This window comes from Macrobrachium rosenbergii, chromosome 56, assembly GCF_040412425.1.
Source record: "Macrobrachium rosenbergii isolate ZJJX-2024 chromosome 56, ASM4041242v1, whole genome shotgun sequence".
Lineage (NCBI taxonomy): Eukaryota > Metazoa > Arthropoda > Malacostraca > Decapoda > Palaemonidae > Macrobrachium > Macrobrachium rosenbergii.
The window spans coordinates 25441314-25455062 of NC_089796.1; the positions used below are offsets into that span (position 1 = coordinate 25441314).

Sequence of the window (13749 nt, forward strand, 5' to 3'; positions counted from 1 at the left end):
TGCAGATTTTATAATGAACAAGTAGCTACCATTTTGTAATGTACTTTGGTACCTCTGCATTAAAATTTATTATTATATATATATATATATATATATATATATATATATATATATATATATATATATATATATATATATATATATATATATATATATATATATTTATATATATATATTTATTATAATATATATATATATATATTATATATATATAGTCCCCGGTCTACGACGGGTCCGGCTTACGACATTCCGAGGTTATGTCGCTTTTCAAATATATTCATCAGAAATTATTTCCCGTTTACAACGCATGTTCCAAGGTTACGATGCGTCGTATGCCGATCCGATGGAAGAAATATGGCTCCAAAATGGCAGAATAATAAAAATTTGGAGGCTTTTTTGATGAAAAACTCAATAAAAATGCAGTTTACATTGCTTTCAATACACCCAAAGCATTAAAAGTAAGGTTTTCTTAGGATTTTTGACTCGATTTTTCAGTTTATGACGCTGCGTAAAAAACGGAACCCCGTCAGTAAACTGGGGACTGCCTGTATGTATGTATGTATGTATGTATGTATATATATATATATATATATATATATATATATATATATATATATATATATATATATATATATATATATATATATATATATATATATAAAATGAAAAGGCAGTTGTTTCTTTTTTGTGAACTATGAGGTCTGATAGTTTCCTTGTCTCCAGTTGTGCCCCCATGTCAACATCAGAAGTGTTGTCAATGGAGAGAGAGAGAGAGAGAGAGAGAGAGAGAGAGAGAGAGAGAGAGAGAGAGAGAGAGAGAGAGAGAGAGAGAGAGAGAGAGAGAGAGAGAGAAATCCTCAGCAGTCAGCAGTTGTAAGCAGTGGAGTCAGCAGCGCAGGTATTCTCTATCTGTTAGAGTACGACATGCTCGAGTATACTACATGGTCGGAGTGTTCTGTTGAAGAATTATGTCCTTTATGAAGTAAATCATGTCCTTATGTGCAGTACGACATGGTGAAGTATATGGCATGATTGGGGAGATGGATTTAATGTTAAGTGATAATCAATATTGTTGAAGCTGCATGGTTTTCATCTGTTGGAGGACGATGTTCCTTTTGTGGAGAACGACATGATTGTATGGTGCGGTTTTTGTTATACGAGTACGCATGAGTGTGTAGCATGGTGTTGTTTGTCATACGAGTACGCATGAGTGTGTAGCATGGTGTTGTTTGTCACACGAATACTACGTTTGGCGTGGCGTGAAGAGCAAAATGGTGTTGAGCAATGTCTATGACAGCGGAGAGTTGTATTGGTGGTGTGTGTGTGTGTGACAATCATTTTTGTTCGCTGGTTTTAGGCAATGTTGATTGAGGATTACCTCGGTGGCAGTGGAGTACTGCGGGGATGGCACTCTTGTTCATCTGTTGTTGTGACTTGGGCTAAAGCCTTAAATCTTCAGTTAATTGCCAATATGTCACGTTAATGTTTAACAGTTCAGTTTACTTTCAATACATAGTGTTAATGGTTAAAAACTGGTTATTACCATTTATTTTAGGGCAAAGATTTTTATACAAGCCTTTCATGACTCCAAGGTGTGTTAAGTATTGTTTTGAATACTGCTTGTGCTTAACTGTTATTATTTCAAGTATTGTTACTTGAATTGTGAGACCGCTGCCTTATTTTTTTTTATGTAATGGTTTAAGTGTTCTGATTATTTTTGTAAGCAGTGGTATTAAGCAATATTGAAGCCGACTCGGTTTTCGTGAAGTAAATTTTTTTAACGATTTGGTGCAAATAGCATTTTGCCGCTAATGTAAAAGAGAGAGAGAGAGAGCTGATGGTCTCCTTAACACTTTCCTGTCCAATTGACGTAATATTACGCAATACCCCCATACCCCCCTTCTTTTCTGACTGACGTAATTTTACGTAAAATTTACCAACATTTTTCGTACGTGTGGTAGGGGTAAATTTTTTTTATTTTCGGACAGTTGGTGGTTTCCATAGGCTAAAGCATACCTTGGACCGTGTAACTCAGGCATCAATACGCCAGGCAAGCAGTTCCTATACTGCACATGCGCAAATCCCTGGCATAGTAAATTTCTCACAATGAAATCAGCTGATCCTACCCACGCTTCTCTCTCGTATCTTACATTTTTTTTTTTTTATAAAATGTAGGATTACATTATTGTAAACACTGTTTCGTGCCCTCTTTTTCTATAAATTTTTTAGTTCCTCTATTGTGCATGTGCAAATCCATGGCGTAGTAAAATTCTCACAATGACATCAGCTGATCGCACCCACGCAGGCCTGGCAGGCCACACTTCTGTCAGAGACCATAAACGAGGTTGGGTAAACACGTGTGGCTGTTTACATACAGTGACGTCAATCGAGAACAGTTTCCAACATGTTTTCGCAAAGTTTTTACGGTAAAACTAGCGGAAAACGCATTAGTGCATCACATAAGTTACGTCTGGATTTTAGGCAGGGCTCTGAATCTCATTTTTCATTATTATATATATCGATATTTAGAGAATTTTGTTGGCTTTCTCATTAAAAATAATTCATTCGCCTAACTGTTATAGCTTTTGAGCTACAAACGATAATGTTGACAATGGTAACATTTTTTTTCGTTTCGAACAGCTTATAACGTCAAAATTAAACTGTTGCCGTTACCAAACCCATTTTTCTTGACTCTCACTTTATTCCTCAACCTTCCCTCTACATTTTTGTATATTTACAAAGTAATTTCTATGAAAAATATCAGAGCTAGGGCTCTTCAAAAAAAATGTCTAGCAATAATTCTCACCGTATGCCGGGCAGCGTGCTCTGTTTCTTACCCTACTTTCTATCAATTTTTCACTGACTGGACTTGTTCGTTTTTCATTCTTTTATATGTCGATATTTAGAGAATTGTCTTGGCTTTCTCATAACAAATAATTCATTCGCCTAACTGTTATAGTTTTTGAGCTACGAACAATAATGTTGACAACGCTAACTTTTTTTTCGTTTCGATCAATTTATAACGTCAAAATGAAACTGTTGCCATTACCAAAGCCATTTTTCTTAACTCTCCCTTTATTCTTCAGCTTTTCCTCTACATTTTCGTATATTTACAAAGTAATTTCTATGAAAAATAACAGAGATAGGGCTCTTCAAAAAGATTTTTGTAGCGATAATTCTCACCATACGCTGGGCAGAGCGCTCTGTTTTTACCCTCTTTTCTATCAATTTTTTCACCAACTGGACTTATTCGTTTTTCATTGTTTTATATTTCATTGTTTTATATATGTCAATATTTAGAGAACTGTGTTGGCTTTTTCATAAAAAATAATTCATTCGCCTAACTCTTATAGCTTTTGAGCTACGAACAATAATGTTGACAATGGTAACATTTTTTTTGTTTCGATCAATTTATAACATCAAAATGAAAGTGTTGCCGCTACCAAAAGCCATTTTTCTTGACTTTCCTTTATTCTTCAACTTTTCCTCTACATTTTCGTATATTTACAAAGTAATTTCTATGAAAAATAACTGAGATAGGGCTCTTCAAAATTTTTTTCTAGCGATAATTCTCACCATAGGGCAGCGGGCAGAGAGCTCTGTTTCTCACCCTCTTTTCTATCAATTTTTGACCAACTGGACTTATTCGTTTCCATTGTTTTATATGTCAATATTTAGGGAATTTTGTTGGCTTTCTCATAAAAAATAATTCATTCGTCTGACTTTCATAGTTTTTGGGTTACTGAGGAAAAAATATAAAAATAAGAAATTTTTTTTTTTTTTAAATAACTCATATTTTTTTGTATTTAGAGGGCTGGGACTCTTATTCTGACTATTCCACCATAAAATATAAACATTTAGAAAAAAAGGACAGCAAAATGAACGTTGTTGGCATAAAATTTCTATTTTTGCTGAATTTTCGAAATAATTATTTTTTCGCACATTCGAGCGCTCCCAGACACATTAGGGCTCATGCACCCTCAGTGATGTGATAACTAAACAGATAGCAAAGGGTTAAAAAGACTGATCATAACAAAATGGCAATCTTGCTTTGGATTGCGTGCTGTTTTGTCTGGCAGTTCTGTAACAGTTCAGGAGAAAGAATGGGAGACGTTCAATTTTTTTTATTTTTTTCTTTTTGTTAGCTGTGGAGGTGTAAGGAGAAGGCAGTTGTTTCTTTTGTGAACTAAGGGATCTGACAGTTTCCTTACTTCCAGTTGTACCTCCAAGTTGGGGGTTTTTGCCATGTCAACATCAGAAGTGGGTGGAGAGAGTGTCCATAAGCAGTGGAGTCAGCCACGCAGGTATTCTCTACCTGTTTGAGTACGACATGCTCGAGTATACTACACAGTTGGGAGTGTTCTGTTGCAGAATTGTCTCCTTTTGTGCAGTACGACATGGTCAAGCATACGGCATGGTCGGGGAGATCGATTTGACGTTAAATGATAATTAATACTGTTGAAGCAGCATGATTTTCATCTGTTGGAGGACGATGTTCCTTTTGTGAAGTACGACATGGTTGAGTGGCGCAGTGTTTGTCATACGAGTACGACATGACTGTGGTGTGGTGTTCGTCATACGAGTACGACATGTTTGGGTGGCATGAAGAGCGACATGGTGTTGAGCAATGTCTCAATGACAGCGGAGAGCTGTATTGATGAGGTGTGTGATCATTTTTGATTGCTGGTTTTAGGCAATGTTGATTGAGGATTACTCTGGTGGCAATGGAGTACTGCAGGGATGACACACTTGTTTATCTGTTGTAGTGACTTGGTCTAAAGTCTAAAATCTTCAGTTCATTTCCAATATGTCACGTTAATGTTTCACATTTCAGTTTGCTTCAATACGTAGTGTTAATGCTTAACTACTATGGTTATTACTATTTATTTTTGTGTTAAGTTTTTTATGAGTCTTTCACGACTCCGAGGTCTGTTATGTATTGCTTTGAATACTGCTAATGCTTAACTGTTATTATTTCAAGTATTGTTACCTAAATTGTGAGACTGCCTCATTCTTTTCAAGTAATGGTTTAAGAGTTTTGCCACTACTTTTGGTGCTAAGTAATTTTGATTATTTTTATAAGCGGTGGTACTGAATGATACTGAAGCCGACTCTGCTTTGGTGAAGTAACTCTACATTAATTATTCGGTGTAAATAGCATTTTTTTTTAATTATATGATTTATTTGGACTGCTGTGACTCTTTGTACAAAATGTATATACCTTAGGGTAATAAATTAGGTTAAGGTACAGTTTCGCTTGCTTTGCTGTCTCCTCCTGAGCTGGTACAAGTCTCTGTCAGGCCTCCTAGCCTCAAGCTATTATTATTATTATTATTATTATTATTATTATTAAGGGAGTAGACCCTCTTTTAAACAGGTCTTATTAAAAAGGATGGCTGTACTGTGCAAATTTATCTTATGTCCCAAGCAGCCACAGTCTGAAGTCGTCAGCAGAGTTCCTGGAGGCCTTAAGAGCGGCGCCCCACGGAGGCTGTATTGCTTCGATGGATGTGGAATCCCTCTTTACCAACATCCCTGTCAATGAGACCATCCAAATGATCTTGGACCGTGTGTATAGGGACCCCACCACCCCATCCCTGAACATCCCTGAACATGCCCTCCGCGTCCTCCTGGAAATCTGCACCAAAAAGGCCCCTTTCTCCAACCATCGTGGCCATACGTACACCCAGATCGACAGGGTGGCGATGGGTTCTCCCCTCAGAGTCCTCTTCGCCAATTTCTATATGGGCACTGTGGAGCAAAGGGTATTCGAAGATATACACCAACCAAGAATGTACGTGCGCTACATCGACGACACCTTCATCAGCGCCAATTCACAAGAGGAGATTGAAAACCTGAGGCGTGCATTCCACAACCATAGCTTCAAGCAGAGCCAAAACCGCTGCCTCCCCTTCCTTGACGTCCTTGTGGAACAGAGAGAGGCCTCTTTCTCTACGAGGGTCTACACGAAACGCACGAACCTGGGCATGTGTATGAACGGGGCGAGCGAGTGCCCTGACAGGTATAAGCACTCCACCACCAGCGCCTACATCAGGAGGGCCCTCTCAAACTGCTGCTCCTGGAACGACACACACGTAGAAATAGAACGTGTAGCCCAGACCCTTGTCGACAATGGACACCCAAACTGGAATATAGAAGAGTCTATCAAGGCGAACATCGATAGATGGTACCGTCAGGAACCTCGCCCCGATAACCCTGAACGCATAGAGCTCTTCTATAAAGGACAATTTCACCATAAATATAAAGAAGATGAACGCGCCCTCAAAAACATCATCGAAAATAATGTCAGCCCTGTTGACTCCAACAAGAATATACATCTGGTTATTTATTATAAGAGCAAAAAGACGAGCAGCCTGGTCATGCGTAACAACCCAGCCCCTCCCCCCAGCAGGACCCCTTGAAGAAAACCAACGTGGTATACCGGTACTCATGCCCCGTCCGAGGATGCCTCGGTTCTTACATAGGTATGACCACCATGCGTTTCTCCAGGAGGATTTCCTGCCACGCCCAAGAGGGGGCTATCTTTAATCATGCCAGGACCGTCCATAACCAGAGAATAGAAAGAAAAAACAATCACGAACATCGAAATAATTGACCAAACTACTGACCACCACCACCTACGCCTCTTGGAAGCATTGCACACTGGGAAGGAGAAACCAACCCTCAACATCAGGCAGGAAATATTTCTCCTCCCCACGGCAGCCAGGAGACATGCACCGGCGATCCCCATAGCGAACGCGGCGAATCAAAATTCGGCTTCAGAGGATCAAATTATTCCATTCATCCCCAGCACTACAACGCCGCCGCACATCGGCCTGGGAAAATAGGCTCCGCCGAGGGTACATGCCCGGGCAGCTAATCATAATTCAGCACCGATCAAGACCCCCGTTTCTTCAGACCTTCTGCAACTACGCCCAGAGGATGACCAACGAGCTTGTCGAAACATGTCGACGGTACCTAAAAATAGAACCTGAATCCAGACGAGCGATTTCTGATTGATATTTTAATAAAAGACTTCCCATATTCCGCACACTATCCTTTTCCAAAATGAATATCGCCAGTTGCTGACTGCCATCGCTGAGCCTGAAAAGCTTAATCATAAGGAAGATAGAAAAGACACTATATAAGATAAATTCGCACAATACAGCCATCCTTTTTAATATTAAAAAAAAAAAAAAAAAAAAAAGGTTGATTATATATATACATACACATGTGTGTATATATATATATATATATATATATATATATATATATATATATATATATATATATATATATACACATACATACATACATACAGTAGAACCCGGTCCTCAACTGTACTAGAACTCAAAATAATAATTGGATTTCAACACGAAATGTTGAGTAAATTTTTGCGTCGGTGTTCAAACAACAAACCGAATCCGACCCGATGAATCATATGATGTTTGTAGAAAAAGAGTTTGGCGGCTGCCACTAGTTGGCGTTGTTGGTGGCGTTCTTCCCATGCTTATTTAAAGGCGTTTAAAGCCCACACATGCTGCTGCTGCTGCTGTTGAAAAACAAGCCATATTATCACATGAAATTAATAATACAGTATTTATAAATCGAATTACTATATGTCTTATCATAAAATTAAGAAAAATTTCCGAATATTACGGAACTCGCAGCCTGCTGCCGAGTTCATGTAATTTCGAAATTTTTCTTAATTTTATGATAACAGACATACAGCAATTCGGTTTATAAATACTGTATTATTAATTTCATGTGATAATATGGCTTGTTTTTCAATGTTATCATTATTAACAACAGTTTTCATGTGTACCTGTTACAGTACATTCTGGTAGTGCCTATAAGGCTACTTTAGCCTAGCCTATGGCTCTCGGTATATCATCGTAATACTGGCCTCATTGGTCATAGGCCAACTTTTTGATACAGTATGCATTTAAAAATGTAAAAGTGCTTCTGATACGGTAAGTTATTCAACTCTGAACCTATTTAATTGTAATTTGTGTAAAGTTTTTTATATAAAAGGCAAGATTGTGGTAATGACTGGTGGTCAGGAATGATTAATCCATTTTGTTATTTCTTATGGGAGAAATTAACTCAGAATTCGACAAAATCAAATCTCGACACTTCTTCTGGAACGATTAGCGAGAACCAAGGTTCTACTGTGTATATATATATTATATATATTATATATATATATATATATATATATATATATATATATATATATATATATATATATATATATATATATATATATATATATATATATATATATATATATATATATATATATATATATATATATATATATATATATATATATATATATATATATATATATATATATATATATATATATATATACATGTTGCATCTTGATGACTTTAGAACTATGTGCTGGCCTGGCAGTGACTCTTTGTTGCAGGTGCATTTATGCTGACTTTGGAAATTTGCTCAGTTGGATACAGAGAGCTATTTGATCATGATCTTTTGAACATTGAATTGATGCTGCCTGAAGTGCCCAGGTTCCAGTGTGTGTGTGTGTGTGTGTGTGTGTGTGTGTGTGTGTGTGTGTGTGTGATATAACATGGCTGGGCAGTTTATACCACAACTTGACTGGGCAGTTTATACCAATGCTATTTTGTAATCCGTCCAAGTTTTCAGTTCTCTGGTATTTCAATTTCAGAAAAGCTGATTTAATATTAAAATCAATGAATGTGAAAAAACACAAAACAAATTATGTTTAAATAAAAGAAGTTGAAAAAATTGTGAGACACTTGAAGCGAACAAAGGCCCGCCCAACCCTCTCCCCTCAGATCTCCCAGCCCTCCCCCCTGGCCTAACCCCCCACAATACTCAGTCACTTAATAGCGACAGCAAGAATTCTGACATGAACTAAAACATTCAATACCTATCTGGTGGAGGACAGGTGAACTAGAAAGTCCATCTGGGTCAGACAATTGTTTTCTTTTGTGAATGCTAACCACACCTAACCAGCAAAAAGATGTAAGCTATCTTTATCAGCATTACGATTCATCCCAAATTAAGCAGTTGAACAGGATCACTGATTCAAAATACTTCATTCTTATAAGGTTGGCTATGGTTTCAAAATTAGATGAAAAGATATATGGAGGGAGGAATTTACATAGCAAAATCTGAGATTTGGTAGTTGAAAAACAAACTGTAGCTATTTATTTTGCTTGGTAAAAATCATAAAGCTTGCAATGACTCAACTTTCTTACTAAGGATAATGGTGGCAGTAACACTTATTTGAAATTTAGGCTGTTGAGCCATACACTGGGGCACTTTCAGCCATTCAGTGCTTAAGACAGTGAAAAGAGGGTGCTGAAGTGGTTGGAAAGCACTGGGGCACTTTCAGCCATTCAGTGCTTAAGACAGTGAAAAGAGGGAGTTGAAGTGGTTGGAAATTAAGATAAAAAGTGATACAGAAAAAGAAGCAAGAAAGGGATTGGCTAAAAGGTAGATAGAGCTTATGGCTGCAGGTATGGTGCAAATGATCTTTGGTAATACCACCAAACGCCACATGAAGAGCACTGATGGCACTTAAACCCCTAAAGGGATAATGTTGGTGGCACTATTTTAAAAAAACTTGATTACATATAACCAAAAAATATAAGCAATAATTACCAAATATGGCACAATGCCTACACCATGGGTTGTGTTCCATTACAGCTTCAGCACATTAATACCCAAAGAATAATAATCTGGTTAAAATCAGAATTTTTTTTGCAAAATTGTTATAAATAAACTTATGAACTTTGGAGTCAGTCACCAAAAATTACTTATAACTGATGATAACCCTCCCTTAATGGCAAATAATCTATTTTTTTATTTAAAAGTAATCTGTCACCATAAAGAATAGAAGAAAGCAAATTAATTACCATTTTCCGTTTCCGGTAAAAGTAAAAACCAAAAATGACTATGACGACCAGACCAATGAGGGTACCCAGCGTCCAACATACTGTCTTTACCACTATGTCTGGATCCTCTGTAGTTGCTGAAAAAGAATAATTAGTTCTATCAATAAACAAAGAATGAACATACCATATAGGAAACAAAAGCTTCACTAGAAAGATGACATGCTGAAATACAGCGGTACCAAGTACAATTTTCTAGATCCTAATGCCCAGTTGACCAAGAATATGTAAGCAAGAAGATTCATGAATATCATTAAAAAAAATTATTACACCCAAGGGGAATTATAACTGATAACTACTTCCTTAATGGCATAATTTGAACCGTTGCCTAGATTAGAAAGGATCGACAGTGACTTTAACCACTGCATGGCTCAAGTGGTTAAATTCACTGTCTATCACTGTTTCTATCTGGGCAATTGGTTGAACCCTGCCACTGACAAAGCACTTATCAGTTATAATTCCCATTCAGTGTACGTTATTACAGAGGTACACTGAATTGGATATTAAATATTTGTGGCTTAATACCTGAGAATGTATAAAAGTCACGCATGTACAGGTGGGAAAAAACCAAGATATTACATTATGAAGTATATTTGGCCACAAAATTAATAAGTAATTCTTAAATTATCCATATTAACAGAGCCGGTGAATTAAAAAATCTAGGGGTGTTCATGGGCAACTGTGGACCCTTCCTCACCTAACCTTGTCAATATCACAAATGTAAACACTCAATATGCTTATAAAGAACATCATCACACTTTAAACCAAAAAATTTATGCAAAGGCAATTATCTCCCCTTTTTCCCCATATTTGTAACAAAATATACTACATAAATACATTTTGAAAAAAAAAAGGAACCTTCTTTCTCTCATAAATGACACAATTCGGTGGGTAAGTAGCCTACCTGTGTTTACTTCTACCCTAGCATGGTTTTACCATCATTTATGTTTTAACAGCAACTTTTCTATCAGCTGCTACCATACTGTATTACCACACACAAGATACAAAATGTGTATATGTGAACTTCATTAGTGACCTAGGCTAGGTGTTATACTCATAGTAACCATTTGCATTAGTCAAACAGGCTATCACAGCTGTAAGATAAAGGTAATGGTAATGAACCTGATATTTTACTTACTGAATTCATATATACTGTATTATCATCTTGTTATATCATCATCATATGTATAAAAAGCAAATCATCCACCATTTGCATTTACATAATATTTACATTCTCAGGATCAGTTGACTGAGCCTACTAGCAAAAGAATTAGGAGAATCAATTTTTGGTTGCTAAAAGAAATTAATGTATTACTGTTGTTAGTTTTCATTTTTGTGCATAAGCGTAAAATGGGCACACAAAAGTAAACAAACAAACACTATGATCAAATTAAAAACCACAAAATCGCAAACCAGCCGTTTCCCGATTTCTTTGTTTGCATCATACTCGTTGTTTATGTCAGTTCTTTGGTAAGTGGTTGTTAATTATAAGAAATGGTTATTAAAATGAATTTAAAGTAAGACTTTTTAATTTTTATTTTCAGTTATTTAACAAGATGGGACTACTGAGGAAAAGAGGTTAGCCCAATGTTATCTGGGCTATTGAAAATGCAACTCGCATGATAAACGAGATGTATATGGTGAAATTGTGTTTAGGAGACAAAATTTTAAGGGTCGAATGCTGCACTGGTATTACAACATATTTCATCTGCTTTACTCATTTTGCCCTATCATGGAAACGTGTGTAAAACACTGTGTTTGTATCTTACATAAATATGGCATTTCTCCCCTTATGAAGTATCATTTTTTTTGGGAGGGGCTGTTACAGTCTAGTAGTATCCTTAATAAAATATGGAAAAATCAAGCCTGAAAACACAAGCTCTAGCAAGTTCACCAATGCCAGCGAATTGTGCGCGTGTATGTACATACCCCAACCTCTCTCTCTCTCTCTCTCCTCTTCTCCTTTGTGGTAGATGTATTTCAATACAAGTTGCAGTACAATAGTGTACATATCCTTTTTAAAAAATAAGGAAAATTCAAGCATAAAACCACAAAATAAAACAAGCTCTACCAAGTTCACCAACGCCAGCAAATGAGTGTGTTCGAAAGTGGGAAAATACAGTATAAAAATAAATGATAGTGTAAAATATAAGTATAAAGGAAAGTGTGTATGTTATAAGGTGCAATGTGATACTTCAGATGCTATTTTTTTTCTCTCTCTCTCTCTTTTTGAGCTTGATGTTTTTCATTACAAGTTACAGTACAATATTGTATTGCATATATCCTTTAATAAAATACAAATTATCATAAACGTACACAAAGGAAACAAAAGCTCTAGCAAGTCAGACATCTACCTAGCAGTCTTCATCCATCCAACACTGCATCCCTGCCCCTCCCAGCCAGGAAAACTGCTCCGCAGCTCAACCCACCTTTCAAAACAACCCCTTCTCTGAGTGAGTTCCTCTACACAGCTTACTACCCCTCCTCTACCATGGCAACCAGCCATCTGAACCCCCCCCCCTTTTTGAAAACTTCTCCTGGGCTCCTTCACCACCTAAAACTCTTTCTCAGTCTGGTTATGAGTATAAGGAGTTTTACCAACATTTTCTGAGCCTACGCAGCACTGCCAACCATTGGAGAGCAGTTTTTTTTTCATTTTTTCAAAAATTTATATATATCATATATTTTTGGAGCCTTAGTCCAAGTGTGTCGGACAATGTTGAGTTCCAGATAATGGTGACCTGGATAACTGTGGGATTACTGTATAATCAATGTAATGTCACAATGAATAGAATGTGAAATCTAAACCAAATTTTACGTGCTTGACCAGCAATACTTCCCAAGGGAACATGAGGCATTTAAACAAATGGCCTCTTTGCAAGCTACATTTCTACCCCTCTATCAACTTAACAAAAAAGGTGGAAAAACTTTCTCTCATAACCCTTAAAAAAAATTTATTTTCCACTACTAGAAAGTCCTGGAACAACGATTCGTGTTTTATACCATTTAAAATCTCTTCACTTACTTGGAGTGGTAGTGGACACAACTGGAACTTCCTCAGCTGGGATCCAAGAGAAATTACGATTGCAATAGTTGCCGCTACAGCAACAAAATATATGATTTTTATCCCCTTGCAAGCTACTCACTGTCTGCCTGCTGATACACTCTTCAGTGCAGCTGTGGCCACTGATCCAACAGCCCTTAAATGTCACATCCACCTGAAAATACGAATACCAATATCATTACTGTTATGGAAAAAATCCAGCTGAATTTGCCCATACAACTCTTAAAAGGAAATTGTGTAAAAAATGGCATATTTATAATAAAATAAAGTTTTATATATACTAACCCAGTAATTTACTTAGCTCTAAGAGTTTCTAACTTGAAGTCAGCTTAAATTTTGAAATTCGTGGTAGCGATAGTCTTTTGTTTATGTATGTGACTAACCCCACCCACTTTTGGGATGAAAGGAAGAAACAACTAAGCCAAGAACTTCACTTTTGTTTATGCTCTAAGGTCCATTCATAATTACTGGGTAAGTATATATAAAACTTTTATTTCATTACAAAAATGTCATTTTTAACTAAGTAACTTGCCCAGTAATTACTTAGCTGAATCCACATTGAAGGAGACGGGATTCACGGACATCTTGTACTCTAACATTAATAATGATAATGAAATGAGAACAAAATAAATAGGCTTTTCATTTTTCTTACCTGGTGAGAGAGCTGTGCAGGTCAATACTGCCTCTGGTTGCTCATCTCAACCGAGTAGCGGTGTGGAGGTATAGCCAGGGTCG

The 13749-nt window shown here is 36.7% G+C and overlaps 1 protein-coding gene across 9 annotated transcripts in view; it reads right to left on the reverse strand.

The window, feature by feature from the left end:
* LOC136836060 (activin receptor type-2A-like) overlaps nt 1-13749 on the reverse strand; it is a 282286-nt gene that overhangs the window by 85738 nt on the left and 182799 nt on the right. For all 9 annotated transcript variants that reach the window (XM_067099957.1, XM_067099961.1, XM_067099966.1 and 6 more), the window contains 2 exons: nt 12976-13168; nt 9915-10030 (listed from right to left, as the gene is read on the reverse strand). In XM_067099957.1, coding sequence (XP_066956058.1) covers nt 9915-10030; nt 12976-13168 — 309 coding nt within the window. The remainder of the gene's footprint in view (nt 1-9914; nt 10031-12975; nt 13169-13749) is intronic.